Source organism: Mustelus asterias, chromosome 6, assembly GCF_964213995.1.
Source record: "Mustelus asterias chromosome 6, sMusAst1.hap1.1, whole genome shotgun sequence".
Lineage (NCBI taxonomy): Eukaryota > Metazoa > Chordata > Chondrichthyes > Carcharhiniformes > Triakidae > Mustelus > Mustelus asterias.
This window is the reverse complement of record NC_135806.1, coordinates 107,302,726-107,325,560: the sequence shown is the minus strand read 5'-3', so window position 1 is coordinate 107,325,560 and position 22,835 is coordinate 107,302,726. Positions and strand designations below refer to the sequence as shown.

The window sequence follows — 22,835 nt, the reverse complement described above, 5'->3', positions numbered from 1 at the left end:
CCAACTTGATTTATTATGGTCGCATGCACTGGAAAGTATAGTTTCTTGCACAGGCAAATACAGGCAAAACATACCATTCATAGAGTACATAGGGGAGAAGGAAAAGATAGGGTGCAGAATGTAGCGTTGCAGTTACAGGTAGGGCGAAGAGAAGGATCAGCTTAATATATGATATGACCACCTCCAGCAGCCTACAACCTTGCCAGAACTTTCTGCTCCACCAACTCTGGCCTCTTGTGCATCCTCATCCTCATACCCTACTATTGATGTCTGTGCCTTCTTCCATCCGGGCTTCATGATGTGGATTTTGATCCCTCAATCCCTCTGCCTCCCATTAATCTCTGGCTCTCCTCCTTAAAAGGACGATTCATGATCTGGCCTGATATTTGCCTCAGTATCCATTTGTAATTATAATTCTGTGAAGCAACTCTGGATGCTGTTCTATCAATGAAAGCTGTTATTGAAGGAGTTATATGAAAATAATCTCATATTTTCATCAAACACCACCCCCTAATGGTGAAAGATGGAAAATGATACTGTATAAACACAAATCCAATAAGCTCATCACAAACTATCAGAAATATGTCGAGATAAACATATTTAGCAGACTTATTAGCCCACTAGAAAAAAAAAGATAGGCTGAAAATCAAAAGTTCTGATTCAGACCATATATGAATCCAAATTAGCAAATCAAAAAACTGAGGGTCATTAGAAATAATATGCAGAATTTTTAAAAAATTGCATTTAGATAGCATTTTTCATGACCACCAGAGACTCTAAGTGCCTTACAACCAAGTACTTTTGCAGTATAGTCACTGTTGTAATGTAGGAAACACAGCAATCAATTTTCACACACTCCCATAAAAAAGGCAATGTGATAATGGCCAGACAATCCGTTTTAATGATGTTGATTGTAGGATTAAATATTAGCTGGGGCATTGGAGATAACTCCCCTGTTCATTTTTAAGATAATGCCATGGCATCTTTTATACCTACCTGCCCAGGCAGAGGGACCTCGGTTTAATGCCTCATTGGAAAAATGGCATCAAAGGTGCAGCGCTCTGTTAGTAATGCACCAGAGTGCCAGCCTTGATTGCTGCACTGAAGTAATACAGCGCATTATTCTGACATCAAGGTGAGGTTGTGTTCTTTCAGGGTATCAATTCTGATGGACTTTAATTTTATTCAAAGTCAATTGCTATTGAAGCTTGGGACCAGAAGCTAGATTTGCTTGTGGATAATTGTTGGTGAGGGTCTGGGGGAGTGGGGCATATTGTTTTCTGTTCTAAATTACTAACTTTTCTTTATTATTGCAAAAGAAGAGAAATTTATTTCATAAAGGCAGATGTTGTGTTACCTGACAGTTCTTTGTGCATAATTCTTCAAAACATGACATAGTAATTTTGGTCTGACACACAGTGCAAACTAATCACACTATTTTACTGTCAGGTAGATAAAATATTGTGTCCATCGCACTTCATACAGTTAGAAATGCAAACTATTCTTTAGTTAGTTTTTACTGACTCCTGAAGAAACCAACCAGTCATTAATTCACCTCAGGATATGCCTGATTAAATAAAAGCAAATTACTGCAGATGCTGGAATCTGAAAGCAAAAGAGAAAATGCTGGAAAATCTCAGCAGGTCTGGCAGCATCTGCAAGGAGAGAAAAGAGCTGACCTTTCGAGCCCAGACGACCCTTGTCAAAGCTGGACAAAGGGTCATCTGGACTCGAAACATCAGCTCTTTTTTCTCCTTACAGATGCCGCCAGACCGGCTGAGATTTTTCAGCATTTTCTCTTTCGATATGCTCAACTAAACTGTGGGATCCTAAAAGAGGATACAAATCTACTTCAGTGAAATGAATACATTGTGCACAATTGCATAACTACACAGATCTTACATTTTAAAAAAATGAATTATTTACCAGTAACAACACCACAGAAAATCCATGAACATATTGGGGGGCGGTGGGGTGGGGGGGGGAGGGGGGTGCACAATGGTTAGCATTGGTGCCTCTCAGTGCCATGTACCAGGCTTTGATTCTGGCCTTGGGTGACTGTCAGTGTGGAGTTTGCACATTCTCCCAGTGTTGGTATGGATTTCCTCTGGGTGCTCCAGTTTTCTCCCACAGTCCAAAGATGCGTGGGTTAGGTTGATTAGCCATGGTAAATGCACGGGGTTACAGCTGGAGGACGGGCCTGGGTAAGATACTCTTTCAGAGAGTCTGTGCAAACTCCATGGGCTGAATGGCCTCCGTCTGCACAGACTCTCTGAAAGAGAATCCACAGAACTCCGTCGGGATTCTGTGGATTCTATATTGTAAAATTTGTAGACTAAACTCTACAACTAGATAATGAATATGCTGCAAACTGACCCATTCAAACAGATCTGTCACAAGTTTGTTCAACTTACGTTTACAATAAATTATTTTTCCCAGCGCTCGAAACAGGAAGAGAGATTGGTCCTTGCTTCCAATGGTGGTCAGGCCACCTCCCTTTTCATTTGTCTTTGAAGATTTTTCTTTATATTTTCCTCTTGAAGATTTGCCCGCTTTGAGTAAAGGTTTTCCTTTATGGTTCTGTGTCTGATATTGTCCCAATGGGCAACCTGAGTTGTCAAAAGATTACCTTGTTAATATGCACACAGACATACATAGAGATACTGCAGATATGGAATATGCTGCAGTACAAATCTAAAGAAATAATTATATGGAATGTAACCAATTAAAACAACAGTATCATCACTTTAAAATCTATTGTACACAAGTACCTTAAACATGTTCCACATTTTAGGTTTAAGGTTTTACATAAACAATTTGAAGTGGTGGAGTTTACAGCGAGTTCATGACTGGAAGAGTCACATTACAATCATATAATCGATGCTACATGGTAATCATTCCAATTTTTCTACTTTCCCCTCTTAACAGGAGCTCAAGCAAAGTCACCGAACTTCAAATATGTGGAAACAGTCACAGCTCATTATGTCTCATTCAATTCCTAGATACCTTTGTAGCAGGTACGATTGTGAAGTGATCAGAAGCAGAACTGATTTACTCTTATGCTTCCTAACTCAGGTAAACTGAAACAAATTGTACCATCCACATCGCTGCCACAGGAGAATAGAAACTGTCTACATTAACATGTCATCTACTAATTACAACCCTTGCCTACATTTGATGCTGTAGCACCTGATCTTTGCAACTTCAGTTCTTCAACCTGCACTGTGCCTGTGCTCCAACCAACTCTACCTCTACTTACCAAAATGCCTCAAGTTTTGCCATTTTGGTGGAAATAAAACAAAATATTGAATAAAAATAAAGGCAGAATGCATGACTTTAAAAGGAGGGGCTGAACTACGTCTGTGCACCCTGGTCCCATTCCTTGCCAACTTCACATCACTTGAAGACTACACTTGGTCTCAACTTTCAATGGGAAATTGCCAATTTCACTTTTTAAAAAACAAATTCCACAACTAAAACTTCTAGGTTCACTACAATCTACTTTGGGCTGGATAGTACAGTCCAAATTGGGGGAAGATCAACTGGGTGATCTGCCCATCGCGCCCACGCGCGCACACACACGCACGCACACACAGCCCCCCCCACATCATTGTCCAGCAGACCATGAGGCAGAACTTCCTGTCCCCAAAGGGTTGGAAGTTCTTCCTCCCGTCTATTATGGGCCTATCAATTATGGTGGGCTCCCCTCACATTTTTTAAGCCAGAGGTTGGGGGCAGGGACCACAGCGCTCATAAAATCCAGCCCCTATTTAATTGTTTACAATAAGCTGGGTTCCAAAATCCATGATGAATACAAAACTTTGTCCCAAATATTAAAGTATTAATTTACTAATTCTGCATTGTTAAAAAGCAGAAGTTAATTTAACTAAATTACCTTTCACAGAAGTAAACTGGAGGCTGTTTATTGCAGTTCTTATATCTCCTGCGCTGCCCTTACAGAGCATCTCCAATACAGTCCTGTCTGGAACAATAGTCTTCCCATCGTTCTATATAGCAGGGTATAAAGCAAAATAATTAACTGTTCCTATTTTTTGCAAAAGATATCGGATCTCACCACCCAATGTATGGGCTGGTTAACATCAATACGTGGAGCTGATCGTATAACATTAGCTGCATATCAACACATAATTGAGCACAAGATATCCATTTTGTAAAAAATATTGACATTGCCTCAATAATCATTGTCTTGAACTTGTATTCGCAGAGTTGAGAAGGATATGCAAAATGTAATTCTAACAACATATTGACAAGAAGCCCGTGTGAAGCACATACAAGTAATAACAAAAGCAGTTCTGATCAGAGATACAGATTTATTACTGATAGACTAGTCCCATTTTTCTCCTCAAAGCGTAAATCTGTTAAATTTGGAATCAGGTCTGTTTTTCTCTGTATCTACACCAATATATCATTATTTTACACAGAGGGTGTTGGGTGCCTGGAACTCGCTGACGGGGGAGGTAGTGGAAGCGGATACGATAGTGACTTTCAAGGGGCATCTTGACAAATATATGAATAGGATGGGAATAGAGGGATTATGGTCCCCGGAAGGGTAGGGGGTTTTAGTTCAGACAGGCAGCATGGTCGGTGCAGGTTTGGAGGGCTGAAGGGTCTGTTCCTGTGCTGTAATTTTCTTTGTTCTCTTTGTTCTTTAAGATATGGTACCCAGACTGAATTTAGCACTTCCAAGTGTGGCCTGATTAGGTCACTGTAAATCCTCAGCATAATTTTGCTCTCGATACCTTTCAAGAATTCTATTAGCATTTGAATTTGCTTTGTCACTTGGTCCAGAAACTGAAAATTCACTATTACTCATAAGACATCTGTAACTAAATTATTTGTTTTCAGATTATTTTTGTTACTTAAAGGAAGGTGTTTTCATTCAAAATGCCTCATAAAAGCAGAGTCTGATTTGTCGAATGTTACAATACTGAATGATTACACAAGAAACAAACTTGAGTAGATATTTTCTGTGACCACCTGAAGTTCTTTCCAGTGACATTGATGGAGAGTCCGTTCAGTCCCACGAATGAATTAAAAAAAACTCCTTACTGATAAACAGCCTGCTGACTCTCACTGTGAAGGCTCTATAACAATGTTCACTTCCATGAAGTACCAGAGAGCTGCCAGAATCTACGGAATCATAACCCAGGACAGATCACTGCTTCTTCGAGTTTTGTGTTAATTATTGGCAATCAAAAGATAAACTTGAAGTCACAGAAGTTATGCCAAGAGGAGTCTTGGAGCTGATGTTTAATTTTGAAGGATTGAGTTGCTGGAAACTTTAGATAAATTGTGCGTTCATCAGTCCTGAAGGGAGGTAGCTGAACAAGTGTTCGTCAAGAAATATATAAAGTATGAAAACAACATAGACTAGGTTACTCCAAATCATTGCTACTAGATATCCCACGATACAAGAACAAAACCAAAAGTTGGACATAGGTTAAGAGGATGAAAGAGAAGCTTAGAAAAGTTGTCAGGAAGAACATCTTCATGCAATCAGCAAACAACAGTGAAATGGTCTTCCAGGCAAGCAAAAGCTTAGATGCACTCAGGAATCAGTTGACATGATTGGGCAGGGGGGGGTTGGAAATCCAAGCTTAGGGAAAAAGCTGTGGAATATAAAGTGGACAAAATGTTGTGTGCAAATAAGAAAATATGCCAACTTCCAATATTAAGATTCCTTTCTTCTACAAGTTATTTTGTAACAAGCTGCAGAAGGCTCTGCAGTAACTATCCAGCTGCACCTGATCACTGTCCAGTGACACCTGGTGTAAAATGCATTTTTTGAATTCTATGGGGATGGTTCGGCATGTCAATGCTGCCCACAGTCAATTATCTGCCAACACTTGCCACCAAGCTTCATAAGCATTAGAGAGCTGCAGGCACTTAAAGAAACATTCCAAAATAATTATTTTCAGAGAAAGAAGGGAGCAAACTCAAAAACTTAACTCTGTGTTAAAAGAGCACTTACCTTACTGGCCTCTTGAGAAGCTATCCTATTTAAAACTTTCAACATGTTTGTGGGAGCCACAGGATTAAAACTGTCAAATAAGATAAAAGGAATATGTTCAATTCAATAGATTATGGCAATGTGGAAATTAAACAAAGTCTTCACGGAATCTACAGTGCAGAAGGAGGCCATTTGGCCCATCGAACCTACACTGACAGCAATGCCATCCAGGTCCGACTGCTGTAACCCTACATATTTACATTTCTAGTCCCCCTGACACTGAGGGGCAATTGATCATGACTAATCAACCTAACCTGCACAGCTTTGGAGTGTGAAAGGAAACCGGAGCACCCGGAGGAAACCCACACAGACACGGGGAGAACATGCAAACTCCACACAGTCAGTGACCCAAGGCCAGAATCAAACCTGGGTCCCAGGCACTGTGGGGCAGTAGTGCTAACCACTGTGCCACTTGAATTCCAAATCTTGAGTTGGAATTCAATTTTGTCAGCTTTCTGTGTGCAACAAGGTTTAACTTCAACGAATAGACATTTGATGAGCTCTCCTCGTGTCTTTTTATTAAGTGTGACTGAACCATGCAGATCAGCAGTTTGCAGGGTTCCATCCCTGGTCAAGGCTAAACAAACTAATTTTAGTCATTAATAACGAATGAGGGTGACAGAACTGACCTCGGAACAAGAGAGAGAGGGATGACGAAAAAAAAAAATCAGGAATTTGCTGCTTGTGATCTTGAATCCTATTGAAGTGCATAAATTGACATTGGATGAAAACGCGTTCAAATTGGAGGGGTTGGCTGGCTGAAGTTGATTGAGTAAATAGCCTCAAAAGGTATGGCAGCAAATACACTGTGGGAAATGTTTAAAGAAATGATTCAGAAATTCTTTCCATTAAAAAAAAACAAACTCATTGAGAAAGATTGATCCATGGCTTACGAAGGAGATTATTTGATTAAAATAAAAGGCTGATAACGTTTGGAAGAACAGTAGCAAGACTGGCAGAATTTTAGAAATCAACGAGACATCAAAAAGTAGGGAGAAAAAAATTATTTGAGTACCAAAACAGGAATCTAAAAACAGATTGTAAAAGCTTTTCCAAGTATATAAAAGAGGGGAGTAGCTAATATAAATATTGGCACTTCAGAGGCACAGACAGGAGAAACTATCATGAGGAATGAGCAAATGTAGTTAAATTTATTTATTAGTGTCACAAGTAGGCTTACATTAACACGGCCATGAAATTACTGTGAAAATCCCCTAGTCACCACACTCTGGCACCTGTTTGGGTACATGAGGGAGAATTTAACATGGCCAATGTACCTAAACAGCAAGTCTTTCAGACTGTGGGAGGAAACCTGGGGGAATCCTACGCAGACACGGGGAGAACGTGCAGGCTCCGCACAGACAATGATCCAAGCCAGGAATTGAACCTGGGTCCCTGGCGTGCTGTGAGGCAGCAGTGCTAACCACTGTCAATAAAATATGATTTTATGAAAGGGAAATCATGTTTGGCAAAGTAAGTTTTTTTTGAGAAAGTGGCCAACATGATAGATAAAGCGGAGTTAGAATATGTAATATACATGGATTTTCATATGGCATTCTTGAAGGTGTCACAAAAATAGGTTAATAGGCAAGACAAATGCTCACAGAGCTGTGGGGGGAGGGGATAATATATTAGCGTGGACAGAGGATTGGTTAACAGACAGCAGGGATAAGCAGGGCATATTCAAGTTGTCAGGTTGTTAATTAGTAAAACCTTAACTAGAATGGAAATAAACAGTGAGAAGCATTTCAAGAAATTATCCAAAATTTTCAAAAATATTTTCCTCTTGGGGGAAAAAAAAATCAATGGATACAGGGAATTGAGGCATAAGATGAATCAGCCGTGATTGAAATAAATGGCAGAGCAGACTTGAGGGGCCATACTCCTGCTCCTATGGTGACAGACTTGGCTGCAATGCTTTTCATAGTTGGTCAGCCTGCCAACACCATTGTCAAGGCCACACATGAAGAAGTGAGATGTGGGAAAGACTCTTGGAAGATTGCCATCAAAAGTGAAACACTATCCAATCAGCAGTGATGATAGGCAGGAGAGAAAATTGCTCCCTTTCATAGTAACAATGGGGACTTCGTAACTAATAACTTACTGTTGCTGGTGAGCATATTAGAATTTGCCAATCATTTCTATGAACAATGAGATTTAAAATATTTAAACATTTTTTAACTTCAGATCACAACGTGCTTATTTTAATGTATTCTTATTTCTAGGGTTTTAAAACTATAAAAGATAAAAGGTGTATACACCTTCACCTAAACATAAATTTGTCATTAGCAGCTCTATTAGTACTTGCCTGATATTAAAGATACCCAATTCCTCCTGGATATCTTTAGGGAAGAGTAACCGGTGGCTGCTGTTTCCACTTATACTATCAGAAATGATGAACACAAGTGGACATCTTGCTGTTTGCTTAAACCTCCTAGAAAAAGTATAAAGGAAAAAAAACATTTTAAAACTCTTCTTCCACAATGTAAGTGTTACATATTTATTATAAAAAATGCTTGTAATAGGAGATTGTGCCAGTACACTGGAAACAAACTTGATGGGCTGAATAATATCATTCTGTGTTATACTATTTTATCATTCCATAGCTAAAGAGGATGTAGATCAAAGAACAATTCACAAATCTTAAAATGTAAACAAGACTATTAGTTTTAAGGCTGTGAAATGCACTTTGGAGTCCGGATTGTGTCTTTGAATTGTGTGTAATTTTAAAGAATCATAGAAATCATAGAAACCCTACAGTGCAGAAGGAGGCCATTCGGCCCATCGAGTCTGCACCGACCACAATCCCACCCAGGCCCTACCCCCACATATTTACCCGCTAATCCCTCTCACTTACGCATCTTAGGACTCTAAGGGGCAATTTTTTTTTAACCTGGCCAATCGACCTAACCCGCACAGTGAAAACTGTAGTGCTGTTCCTGTTGACCACCTTGCCAGGAGCACTCAATAAGAAAATGACCCTCATGTTTTTGATTTCTATATGTTAGAATTGTCTGAATGGCAATTATATACCTACTGCTTAGTACTTGTAGAGGTGTTGGTTAGAAAGCTGAAAATTGATCAGTTTATTCGACAAATAAGTATTCTTTTCAGTGCTCAATAATTTTTGAAAAACGTACCGTAAGATATCATGCATGCATGAAGGTTCTCTATAAAACTGATTAGGCATATCCTATTAAGAAAGAAATAAGAGTGATTAATAAAACAGTATATTTAATTTCATCGAAATAAACAGAAAAGTCTGATATCCAGTGTAAAGTTCAAACAACCTCAACGGTATTGAATAATCAACATTTTTATATTTCTTCGAAAACCGAACTGTCTCAATCTAGAATTAATACTTTGACTGAGCACAGAACATGCATATTTCAAAAGCCAACATTTGAAAAACTGGAATGAATAAGATGGAGGCATAAAAGGTGCACTATTTCAGGAACATATTACTGTTCTGACAAATATTTCATGACATTACTCAAAGGATTAATACCCCACCCCTTAGCAAATAGGGACATTGCTTCAAGGGTTAACTCTTTGCCTAATGAACAAGGAATTCAAAAAAAATTGTACTCACTTCCACAAGAATCAGTTTTTTGTCTGTCTGTAGTCCGTCTCCTAGCATCTGGAGCTTTCTGTATTTGTTGGCTCGCAATAAAAATTCTTGAAATAGAATAGACTGTGACTTGCTGGCATATATCTGAAAACTTGGTTCTGAAGTAAATCAAAGGATATATTTATATAGATTGGTGAAAACTGAAGTTCACATTCTATTCAATAAGTACACATCTTTGGACTGTGGGAGGAAACCGGAGCACCCAGAGGAAACCCACGCAGACACGAGGAGAATGTGCAAACTCAATAAGTACAGTTTATACTTATTAACATAAAGGATGTGTGTCATTGTACATCCAAGACTTTATGTTTGGAAGCACCGAATTTCTAAATGACCAAAGTCTTCATGGTATGTAAGTTGTAAGGCTCCTTTTCAGCTTGGTGAGCAGGATCAGCATTGAAGAGGAAGCCAAAAAGATGAAGGAAACACATTTTGCCTGATGAGTAGCATTATTACTGACAAAGATTTGGTGATATGGGGCGGCACAGCGGCTGGCATTGCTGCCTCGCAGCATCAGGGACCCGGGCTCGATTCCCAGTTTGGGTCACTGTCTGTGTGGAGTTTGCACGTTCTCCCTGGATGAGTTTCCTCCGGATGCTCCGGTTTCCTCCCACAGTCTGAAAGACACGCTGGTTAGGTGCAGTGACCCAAACAGGCGCCGGAGTATGGCGACAAGGGGAATTTCACAGTAACTTCATTGTGATGTTAATGTAAGCCTTACTTGTGACTAATAAATAAACTTTAAAAAAAAACTTTGAGATATAAGGATGTGAGAAACTAGAAGTGCTTTACTGAAGACAGAAACAAACTATTAAGGATTCCGCCGAATTACTATCTGGTATTGAAATTGGGACTAAAATTAGTTCTAAATTACTATTATTATTCATTGTCATTCTGCCCCAAGGCAGAATCTTAGCCAATCCTTCTTTTCAAAAAATGGTGATAATGGAGATCTGTAACCTCTCATTGCTTAAACACACCACACATGAGTTGATCTCACTATAGACAAGATCACATCAACTACCTGAGGATTGTCAGAAAACAGATTGTTTTTTCAAAACAATAATTGGGCAAAATTAAACTTACAAACTAGCAAGAGGATTAGGCCACTCAGCCCCTCAAGCCTGCTTGCCACATGGTAAGATCATGGATGATCTGTTAACGGCCTTAACATGACTTTCCTTTATACTCCCCTATACCGCATTAGGAGATCAACCAACAATTTGAAACTGTTCACAATTCCTTCGCATATTGCCTCCACTTCTAGTTTTCAGCTTCCCCATGCTCACATTTGTTGTCATAAACGCCATGGATATTATTGGGCCAGTGGATACATTTATGATCAAATAAACTAAATGGGTAAAGAAAAATTGCAATACATTACACTTTGCACATTAAAAACTATAAAACTAGAATCTATTTTGTGATGTAATCTTGCATGTGTGTGATTAACAACAGCACTGTCTTGAGGATTCATATGTTTTTAAAAAAAGTTTCCCCTCAGTTGCTAGAAGAACTAAGTTACACAGAATGAATAAACATTTCAGTTTCAATTCTTGGTCTGAACTCCATGAACTTGCACAGCAATGCGACAATTAGGTCAGTGTCTCTGAACAACATATACAATTTACCAAAATCTGCTCTTACCATGATTAAAGCGCTCTTTAAATTCATCGTGGTTTTTAAATTTGTTTTCTGATAAAGGGTTTGTCCATTCCAGCAGCTGAATTCCCAGCTCCTTCACAAGAACTTGTATCGTAGCAGTCTTGCCGGTACCCGCAGCACCCGTTAGTAATAAGATGGAACTACCCTTTGATATGAAAGCATATGTTGGCTCAATTAAGATTCATATGTTAGAGAAATTTACAGAACGCTATTGCCATTAAATTTCAAACTCCAAATAAAGCAGCAAGTAAATACCACATTACATTGCAAGAGGAATGGGTTGATTCTCCTTTAGAAAGTTAGAAGTAATCGTGATCAGTTTGTTTTCATAAACTCCCCAACAGCTCAACTGGTTAGGAAGCAAATACCTGAACTACAAGGACCAGCAAGTCCCAAGACTTTGTGCGGAGCCGGCTGGTTTTAACCAGGATGGTGGCAGCTAGGGATGGGCAATAAATGCTGGCCAGCCAGCGACACACGGTCCCACGAATGAATTTTTAAAAAGGACATTACAATTGGCCTTATAAAAGAGGGGACAAAACTGACCAAAGGGGAAAAAGGGAAAAATATACTTTCACATGGTACACTTTTGTATACACCACTATTAAGGAGTAAATGATGAAAACATTATGGGAACTGGTTTACAATGGAATGGGCAAGTAAAATTACAGAGTCAGATAGTGATATTAAGCATTACCGTACAAGGGAAAATGGCCTATTCCTTTTGCTCACTGCACACACAAATGTGATTTGCAGCAATCAAAGGGAAGGCAGGAACAGAGAGACCCGAGGGGAATGTGTACACAAATCTAGCAGGGCAGGTTGAGAAAGCAACTTAAAAGGTGTACAGGACTCTGGCTTTCATATGCAAGGGGACAGAGTACAGAAGCAAGGAAGTTATGATGAATCAATTGTGAATATACAAGTTCATGGTTTCATGTTAATAGTTAGGTTAACATCTCGCTCTGGAAACATTGTTGTTGTGAAGGTAGGGCAATTAAAATGTTAGGCTTTAGTGATTGTCAGAACACCTAAAGAACTGGCAGTCCGGAAGGTTACCCAAGTTTGTTTAATAAAGTCAGAATAAAAAAAGAGAAGTCTATAAAACATCAGGTGGGCTTATTTAGTTGCAGAATTTATAAATGAGAGATAATTAAGTTAGAAATAGGTTTGAGGATAGCTCAGAGCAGGGTATATTGTCATGGAGGTGGCTGGTGTTTAGGAAGGCTTTGTAGTTTTAGGTTATCTATGTGTGTGTTTGCTGGGAGAAGTTTTTAGTTTCAGTTTGAACCTCAGCTGGTTTGCAGCTCACAAAGAAAGTAGTCAAAATAAATGACAGTTAGAAAGACCCGTCCTGTGAGCTAACTTCATCGCTGACCCCATGGAAGACAGGTGAGGTTTAATCTCAGTTTGAAGTTTGTGGAGAACAGAAGCTGGAAGATTGCCTAGTCTGAAGCTAGCAGGAGAATCTACAAGAAGCCTTACAGTGCCTTACTGCAAATGAAAGTAACCAGCCAATTAGCTTGGAAGCTTTGGAAAGTAACAAGAACAAGAGACCGAGACCTCATAGAATCCCTACAATGCAGAAGGAGGCCGTTTGGCCCATTGAGTCTGCACCGACTCTCCAACAAAGCATTTTATGCAGGCCCTATGCCCACATATTTACCCCACTAATCGTCCCAACCTACACATCTTGGGACACATAGGGGCAACTAAGCATGCCCAATCAACCTAACCTGCACATCTTTGGACTGTGGGAGGAAACTGGACCACCTGGATGAAACCCATGTAGATACAGGAAGAATGTGCAAACTCAACACAGTCACCCAAGGCCAGAATTGAACCCAGGTCCCTGGCATACTTATGGGTGGTCACTACATATGTAAATAACTTTAAAATTCATGCGTCTTAAGAGAATTCTTGGGGGCAGTAGTAAACAAACCTGAGTTATAAATCACATTAAGTTAATAGTGCTTGTTTTGTTCGTCTTTTATAGGTACGTATAGAAAGTTGGTTTTTAAAGTATTAATGACTGCTAACCCGATCAGAACAATATATAAAATATTAGTCCCGCCTCAACTGAAGGATTGTGTCCAATTCTAGGCACCATGCTTTAAGGAGGACGCAAAGGCTTTGGAGCTGGTGCAGTAAAGATTCACAAGATTGTTTCAAGGGATGAGGGACTTCAGTTACATGAATGGGGAAGGCGGTGACGTAGTGGTATTGACACTGGACGAGTAATCCAGAGACTCAGGGTAATGCTCTGGGGACCTGGGTGTAAATCCCACCACAGCAGATTGCGAAATGTGAATTCAATAAAAATCTGGAATTAAAAGTCATCGATGACCATGAAACCATTGTTGATTGTTGTAAAAATCCATACGATTCACTAATGTCCTTTAGGGAAAGAAATCTGCGACCCTAACCTGGTTTGGTCTACATGCAACTGCATAGCCACAGCAATGTAGTTGACTCAGTTCAAGTGCAATGAGAGATGAGCAAGAAATGCTGGCTCAGCCAGCGAAGCCCACATCTCCTGAAAAGTTCAGAATCATTATGTCTGTATATAAGAGGAGACAGAAAGTAACTGTTCCAATTGGCAGAAGAGGGCAAGATGTAAGCAACATTGAAAAAAAAGGGTGACTGGCAAGAGAGGCAATAGTAACGTGAAGAAATATTTTACATGCAGTAAGTGGTTAGGAACTGGAATACACTGCCTAAGAGTGTGGTTGAGGCAGGTTCAATCATGGACTTTTGAAAGGGCATCTGTCACATTTGTACAGCCTAGATATTTAAAGCTATCAATAAGTGCCATCATCATTTAGTCAATGTTGATAGATGGCAGCATGGCAACATTCTGGAACTTGATATTTGTCTTTCTGATGCTGTTGGTCAAACCGAACTCTTTCCAAATGTGAGAGTTTGTTCATTTGTCACTGAAGGTGTTCCTCAAAATGGAATGTTAGTGTGGCATCATCAGTGTAGAGTAACTCTGAGGACCTGGTGCACCTTTCATGGATCTTGGCTGACCACTGCTGAACAGGTTTCTGTCAGTTCTCGTATGCAAGCAGACATGCTCTGTAGATTACCCAAAGTCATGTGACAGCAGCAACGAGAAGGAGTGGAACAGTGAGGCACTGCTGCCTCACAGCGCCAGGGACCCGGATTCGATTCCCAGCTCGGATCACTGTCTGTGTGGAGTTTGCACATTCTCCCCGTGTCTGTGTGGGTTTCCTCCAGGTGCTCCGGTTTCCTCCCACAGTCCTAGGATGTGCGGGTTAGGTGGATTGGCCATGCTAAATTGACCCTAGTGTCAGGAGACTAACTAGGGTAAATGCATGGGGTTATGGGGATAGGGCCTGGGTGGGATTGTGGTCGGTGCAGACTCGATGGACTGAATGGCCTCCTTCTGCCCTGTAGGATTCTAAGTATATGGCAGAGAGTGTTGGTGCCAGAACACAACCCACTGTTTTAATCATAAAAAGTTTGCAGCACATTGCCTGTACCAGCCACCCACTCACACTAATCCCACCTTCCAGCATTTGGCCTGTGTTCCTGCAGTTAACGACACTTCAGATAGCTTTTAATTTAACTGACAGTTTCTGCCTCTACTATCCTTTCAGGCAGTGAGTTCCACACCCCACAACCTTCTGGATGAAAATCATTTCCTCAACTCCTCTTCAATCACGTTAAATTAATGCCCCGTGGTCACTAACCTCTCTGCTAAAAGAAATAGGCCCTTCCTGTCCATTCTATCCAAGTCCCTCATAATTTTGCACCTTTCAATCAAATCTCCCCTCAGCTTCCTCTGTTCCAAGGAGAACAACGCCAGCCTATCCAATCATTCTTTATAGCTGCAATTTTTCAGCCGACACTATCCTCGTAAATCGCCTCTGCACCCCCTCTAATGCAATTGCATCCTCTCTGTAACGAGGTGCAAAACTGCACAATACTCAAGTTGCGAGCTGACTAAACGTTTTATCTAGTTATAGCATAATCTCACTGCTCTTATATTCTATGCTTCAGCGAATAAATGAAAGGATTCCACATGCTTCCTTAACCATCTCATCAACCTATCCTGTTACCTTCAGGGACGTGTGAACATTCACTTCTTTGACATGGATCAGCATCCTACTATTTATTGTTCAAACCTTTGCTTTGTTTGACCTCCTCAAATGCAACACCTCACACTTCCTCGGGTTGAATTCCATTTGCCAGTTTGCTGCCCACCTGACCAGCTTGATCCCATTGCATATCTCAAAGGGATCCTAGATGTTGCCCCATCATAGCTGACTTTTCCCAGCATGTTGTCATGGAAAAAGGTCACAATGAGCAGTTCCTCTGGGACATCTATTTTCTCCAGCAGCTGCTGGAGAAGGACTGCCTCCACTCATATGGTTGAAAGCGTTGGTGAGATCAATATACAGTATTTCATATCGTATTAGCTATTTTTGAAGTGTCTTGTAAACAGGCATAGCAGCCAATTTGGACAATGCAAGCTTCTATACACAGCAATCAGATAACCAACTAGTTAAAATATTTTGGTAATTTTAATTGAAAGATAAATACTGGCTAATACACCAGGAGAACTCCTCTAGTCTTCAAATAATGTCAGCAGCACTCCATCAGCACTGGACTGGTGTTTTAAGCAATACCATGTTCTTAAATTCTAACTTCCGAGCGACACAATGTCCTGTGCTACCACTGAGCCAAGCTGACACTTGAAGATGGAGCTAGAGGAGGGGGCCATTTGGTTATATTCTGATCTGGCTTTCTGGGAGCACAATTTAACCCCATAAATGTCCACCGGTTCTCATCACCAGCCTCAGTTGACTCCTTTGCTCTCTGGAGAAATTATATTGCTGGGTGATTATAAATAAAATAAATGTATTCAAGGAAGTATAGCTAACGTATGCCTCAGAAAGGGTTATAGCCAACATTCCCAGAAAACTAAAATGCTCACGTGGAGAGTAAACTACATATCAACTGAACTATGTGTGCCTCCAAAACCCATATCAACAGGATGAGTTGCCTAAACAAACCTTGTGCTCCTGTAGAGCCTTCGCCAGTGTAAAGATAGCACTGAGTCAGAACAGATTAGGACATTAAAAGGACAAATATGGAGTCAGAGAGATTAGGAAATTGTCCTCCAGGAAATAAAAGAAAAACAGATGGTGCTAGCTGGAGGATCCCACCCATATTAGGGACAAAGACATCTCAATGTAAGCCGACATGTGAAGATGTTTGGAATTCAAGTGCAGTGTGCGTGACTTAAACTATAAATATAGTCAGAATCTGGCAGAGTGCTATTTCAGAGGCCGCTAGCTGGAAAAATAAATCGATTGAAATCTGTACCTGAGTCTCCAATGTTTAATTTGTGGAAGTCTATCACAACAATATTCATATTTTGACTATACTCCAGGGATGAATTTTTTAAAAAAACATTGAAAATCATGACAATTAAAACAAAACAAGTGTATTGACTCACCTGGAGATGTGTCTCTGTTGTATGGGCTTTTAGCCAATTCTCAACCTCTTCAATTTTCTTCTTGTGAACTGCAAGTTCACTCTGAAACAGGAGAGAACAGAAAACAGCACCATTAAGAGAAATATCATCATAGCAGTGTATTGAAATATATTCAAAAATGGACCTGCAGCTTCAGGAATACAAATTACAAATAATTATGCATTAGGCCACTCAAAGACATTTCGTAAGTTAGCTTGTAATCACAGAATTATGAAATTGTTACAGCACAAGAGAAGGCCATTTGGCCTGTTGTGCCTCTGTTGGTTTCTAAATGAACAATGCAGCTAGTGTCATTCCTCTGCCCTCCTCAAAATTTTAAAACTGAATATCCAGGGTTAAGTTTACTTATTAGTGTCACAAATAGGTTTACATGAACACTGCAATGAAGTTACAGTGAAAATCCCCTAGTCACCACATTCCGATGCCTGTTCAACTCCAACTCGGGGAGAGTTACAAAGTATAGCTTGATTTGGAAGCCTATTCTGTGTATCTTTGACTCTGTAGGGAAAATAAATTTGTTCTAATCTTGCCTGATGCTTGCTATTTTTATATTCCTAACTTCCAGGTGCATGCTTCTGAAACTTAGACTCACGTTTTGTATTTAAAATTAACACAGATCAAGGAAGGCAATATGAATAGTAGCTTGATTCTAACTTTTTACAAAAAAGGAGGCATTATTAGCCCATTTACAAATCAGCAAAAAAATTACAATCGTCTTTAATCTCAAGTTTCTTGAGTGAATAGACACCCCTTTAATTTCAGTCTCTCGCTCCCTCAAGTCTTGCAGCTCAAAATTGTCAGGCTGCCTTACATAGTTCACCAGTCATTGACTGGTGAGAAGAACTGAAGGTTCCAAGAATAAATCATTTGCCAGCAGGAACTATATGGTTGATAAGACTGGGGGTTAATATGGAAGAGAGTAATTTATACCTAGTTTGAAAAGAATAATTTACATGGGACTTTTATACCATTTTTCTACAGAAAAGATTCTAATGGGATTTACACTGAAGTGGTATTTTATTTTGAAGTTAAATCACAAACATGTGCTCGAACAAAGGCTCACTCAAGGTAACAGGCAGCCACTAAGCTGGTTACGCAACGTTTTTAGAAAACAGGGAATTTGTTATCGCATTTAAGACATAAGTCTGGCCAAACTATCACCAGAGGAAAGGGTCAACCAGTTTAATTGGCAGCTCTGCTAGCAATGTCAGCTCCCACAAGACTGCCAATTAACACAGAAAGGGGCTAATCTCCTAAAAGAAGAAAGCCAGCTTAGGCCAAGAAAAGAAACAGGAATGCTTTTCTTAAAAATGTTTGCCAATAAACAAGCGTCATATTTTTCCAATTTACAAGGACTATAGTTCTGTCGTATTAAAACGAAGCTTGCTAAAACTATTAACTTGTACTTGCTAACTGTAAAATAAATCAGTTTAATTATTTTTATCTGGCCTTGTTCAATTAAAGTGTGAATCCATCACACATAGGTATCAATCATTTTAATTTATATAGCACCTCTAACATAGTAAAATAAACCAATGTGCTTCACAGAAATATTGTTAAATAAAGTTTGACAAGTGTGAGGAGGGCATGTGTGCAAATCACATTATCTAATTCATATAACAAGTGGGTCTCATGTTACTACATAGACTGGTGCCATTTGTCCAAAAGAATATCTAAAACAGAGCTGAAAGTTGTAACTCCATTTTAATCAGATGTGAAAAAAGACTGCAGTCCTAAACCATTATTACATTGTAGCAGAAAAAACAACAATTCAGAGAAAGCAGAGGAAACGGTTTTCAAAATCTACATATTGGAACTTCAAGGGAACAGATTGCGGAGTTTCTTATATATCCCATACATACCTGTGTCTGAGGTCTATATTCATCCACCCAGGGTTCATTGGGATTTGAAGCCGAGTTTTGTCTGTAGCGATCAAAAATCTGCTCCACATCAGATACTTTTGTTCTTTTTCGGTTCTTTGTGCTGTTTAAGATGGAGGACTGCAATGTTTTGTCTCTTTCTGTCCAAAGAATTTTCTGAACTCCACTACTTGACCCCGAATTGCTAGATGGTTTTCTGTCTGAAGTCAATTGGAAGGTAGAATTGCTGAGACCATCAAAAGACGGATTCACCCAGTTTGTCACCTAAAATAACAATTTTGGAAAAGACTCATTTATATACTGTAATGCATTTCATGACCTCAGGACATCCCAAAGCGCTTTACAACCAATGAAGTACTGTTGAAGTGTGTAACACAAAGTGTGGCAGACAATTTGCACAGATCAAATTCCCACAAGCAGTAATGTAATGACCAGATAATCTGGCTTGTATGAAATGTTGACTGAGATATGGCCAAGAAGTGGGAAACAATGGGCGGAATTTTACGGCCTTGCTTGGGTGAGACCGGAAATTCCCGCCCGAGATCAATGGAGAATTCTGTTGTCGGACCCTCGCCTGCTCTGATCCTGTGGCGGACAAGGTGGTAGAGTTCTGGCGAATGTCACTTACCTTTATTGCCTTTGTAATACAGAGATCTTGAGGAATTTTTACGTATTCAAAAGCAAGCTCGTTACTGAAAATTATGTTGAGTTTGCATCATTTAATTTTTATCCTATGATGTAATCATTAATACAAGTTGGTTTCAAAAGTAAATCTTCTCACTTATGATGAAATAGAGTAACCATGGTCTTAAAATTTCAAATTGCAGGATACTTATGAGCTGGAATGCTTATTTTTACTCGACTTCTAATAATGCAACTATAAATACTACACAAAGAAAGGCAGCATCAACATGTATGTAATCATGTTTGTAGTTTCACAACTTGTTTAAAATCTCTTAAATTAGTGTTACGGAAATGCCAGGTTTATTCTATTTCAGAAAGGCCAGGTGCAGAAAAATAAACCATCTTAGTCTGAACCAAGAACACAAATTATGGATGGTAATGGTGTTAAACAGCACAACCCTAATCTACAATAGCATTGCTTACTAAATAGTTATGATGAAAATTTATCAACATTAAATCACAGAAATTTCAACATGAACAATATTAAATTGTCATTCTTTTAAAATTAGAGATTCCAACCCAAATCATGAATTTCACAATATACAGTCCAATGTTTAAAAACATTACAACAGTGACCAGTAACTTTTTTTTCTCTCCCTCTCCAATTCTTCTGCTACTAATATTTTTTTAAAGGGTGTTCTGGAATGGTTCGGTGCCTTTGGTATCTCTCCCACAATTGAAATTCCTCATTTGCAAGTCTAGTCAGAGCCTGTGTTCCATAATTTGAAGGGCATCTCCGTTTCTGGCTCCAGTCCAGTCTTCTGTCACTTTTGGAGGATGCCAGGCAAGTAGCGAAACTGTTTAGCTGGTCTGCTCCTGGGCCTGGTTATCAACAATTCTCGACATCATATCAACAATTCCTGCAGAGACCAAGCCATGGGGGTTTTTGCTTGGGGTATCTGCCTCTCTTCCATGACAATATTTGCATCCTGGTGTCCCTAGAGAAGGAGTAGGTGGTGTCCAGCAGTACCATTAAGGACTTTTTTGCGAGTCACAGGCACTGGGGCTGGCATGTGTTATTGACCGTGACCACAGTTTTGTGATTTAATTGAATGGTTCCTTTGTTTATGCCTCTTTCAGAAGGGAGCACTTCTGTTAAGTTAATTTTTGATTTGACTGATGTCACTGGGGTAATCCAGTTTTGCAGCAGAGGTCACTGGACAGCATTAGAAACAGAATGGCTAATTTCCACGCCTCCTCTTTAACTCAGATATTAAGGCACTGTCAGATGGCTCAGCGAAGAATAACTCAGAATAGTGATCCATCTTCTCTAAATCTTAGCATGAAATGCTACATTTACCTACTGACCTAATCAAAGTTAAGTAAAATTTACAATACAGAAAGTCTATTCAACCTAACTGTGCTGATGTTAATGCTATATACAAGCCTCCTCCCACCTTATTCCATCTAACTCTATCAGAACTCTTTCATGTATTTGCTTAGCTTCCCCATAAATCCATCAATACCTCTAGCCCCAACCACTACATATGGTAGCCAGTTAGATAAATGAATGTCTTGAACAGTCACATGTAGTGTTCTGAGCATCAAAAACAAAAGTAGCCCCTGTGAAAGTGACATAATTAACTATAACTGCAGCTTGGACTTCTCGATTTTAAAAAACAAGTTGCATGACCACAGAAAATGTACTCAAGGAAACAGCCTGTGTTCTCAACCCAGGTACTGCAACAATGCAAAAAATCTATAATTCCAAAATATTGAATGTAAAATACATTTACCTTAGCAGAAACAACCTTTCTGCCGAGAGAAGATTTTGACATCATCAACTTTGCTGATAGTCATAAGCGGTCTACGTTCTGCACCTTCAACAATAAAGTCACTCCTCACAAGTTCAGCTTTAGGAAAGAAAGAAAATATCAAGTTTAAACTCAGTAATTACCAAGTACTTTGTATTAACAGAAAATGTAAATTGACACCGTGTCAAGTCTATATTTTGCTCAGTCATCACTAAAACTCAATGGGTGAACTCATGGGCCTACAGTTTCTGTTTGATTGTGTTTTTTCCTCTCAATAATTGGCATAAATGGGACAAAGGATTATGGAATTTGGGCATGACTCAAGTTTGTGATCTTTTGCATCAGTTTTAAGAAACTGGTACTGAAAGCAGGCCCCGGCAATAAAAGTGTCTTCCTCTGTGAATTTATCACTATGGAAGTTTCCTCAAATTTCACTCCCTTGCAGGCTTGAAGCAGCTCCAAACATTAAATTGGATCTTTTGGACGCAAGGACACAAATAGGCACATTTGGAAAGTTTCATTTTCAAATTTACTGAGGAACTGACTACTAGTGTGCCCGAATCTAACCAATAGTTAGAAAGTATAATAGTTCTGTATACTTTTTAATAAGCCATTTTCAGTCATTTAAAGTCACGTTATTCAAAGGTGGTGGATAAGTAACGAGATTTCAAATGCTTATTTCATTTGATTAAATCCCTTTTCATTGTATAAATAAAATTGTACTATCACTCAAATGTAAGAGGATTTAATTCTTTTTAAAGAAATAGTCGATGGCAAACTTTGTATTTGGTAAAATGCAAATGAACTATTGCAGAAACTCTAGAAAAAACAAACTTCAGAATGGGTATACTTTTGGGCATAATTTGTTCAATAATCACAGACCGCACACATTTGAAACACTACTCCATTGTGTAGTGTGGGCTACCAAGAACTCCAGTTCAATTGCTGATGTATGGCCAGCGATTTTATCCCAATTAGGGGAATTGACTATTTTAAAAAATTAATTTACAGGATGTGGGCATCACTTGCTAGACCAGCATTTGTTGCCCACCCCTAATTGCCCTTGAGAAGATGCTGGTGAGCAACTTTCTGGAACCGCTGCAATCCATGTGGTGTGGGTATACCCGCAGTGCTGTTAGGGAGGAAATTCTAGGATTTTGACCGAATAACAGTGAAGGAACGGTGATATATGTCCAAGTCAGGATGGCGAGTGACTTGGAGGGGAACTTCCAGGTGGTGGTGCTCCCATCCTTCTAGATGGTAGTGAGTTTGGAAGGTGCTGTCCAAGGAGCCTTGGTCAGTTCTTGCAGTGCATCTTGTAGATGGTACACAATACCGCTACTGTGTCAGTGGTGCAGGGAGTGTACTTTTGTGGATGGGGTGTCAATCAAGCAGACTGCTTTGTCCTGGATGGTGTCAAGCTTCTCAAGTGCTGTTGGAGCTGCACTGATCCAGGCAAGAATATTCCATCACACTCCTGACTTGTGCCTTGTAGATTATGGACAGGCTTTGGAAAGTCAGGTGGTGAGTTACTTGCCATGGGATTCCGAGCACCTGACCTGTTCTGGTAGCCACAGTATTTAAATGGCTAGTCCAATTGAGTTTATGGTCAATGGTAACCTCCAGGATGCTGATGGTGGGGGATTCAGCAATGGTAATGTCT

General features: G+C 39.6%; 1 protein-coding gene across 4 annotated transcripts in view; it reads right to left on the bottom strand.

Annotated features, from left to right (window-relative positions):
* The window catches only part of rad17 (RAD17 checkpoint clamp loader component), a 39,001-nt gene that overhangs the window by 12,762 nt on the left and 3,404 nt on the right, over window positions 1-22,835 (bottom strand). For all 4 annotated transcript variants that reach the window (XM_078214856.1, XM_078214858.1, XM_078214859.1 and 1 more), the window contains exons 2-11: window positions 21,155-21,271; window positions 18,717-18,998; window positions 16,816-16,896; window positions 11,310-11,472; window positions 9,624-9,760; window positions 9,172-9,224; window positions 8,340-8,465; window positions 5,993-6,062; window positions 3,896-4,007; window positions 2,415-2,609 (exon numbers count right to left, since the gene is read on the bottom strand). In XM_078214856.1, the coding sequence (XP_078070982.1) occupies window positions 2,415-2,609; window positions 3,896-4,007; window positions 5,993-6,062; window positions 8,340-8,465; window positions 9,172-9,224; window positions 9,624-9,760; window positions 11,310-11,472; window positions 16,816-16,896; window positions 18,717-18,998; window positions 21,155-21,199 (1,264 nt within the window). In that variant the 5' untranslated portion in view covers window positions 21,200-21,271. The remainder of the gene's footprint in view (window positions 1-2,414; window positions 2,610-3,895; window positions 4,008-5,992; window positions 6,063-8,339; window positions 8,466-9,171; window positions 9,225-9,623; window positions 9,761-11,309; window positions 11,473-16,815; window positions 16,897-18,716; window positions 18,999-21,154; window positions 21,272-22,835) is intronic.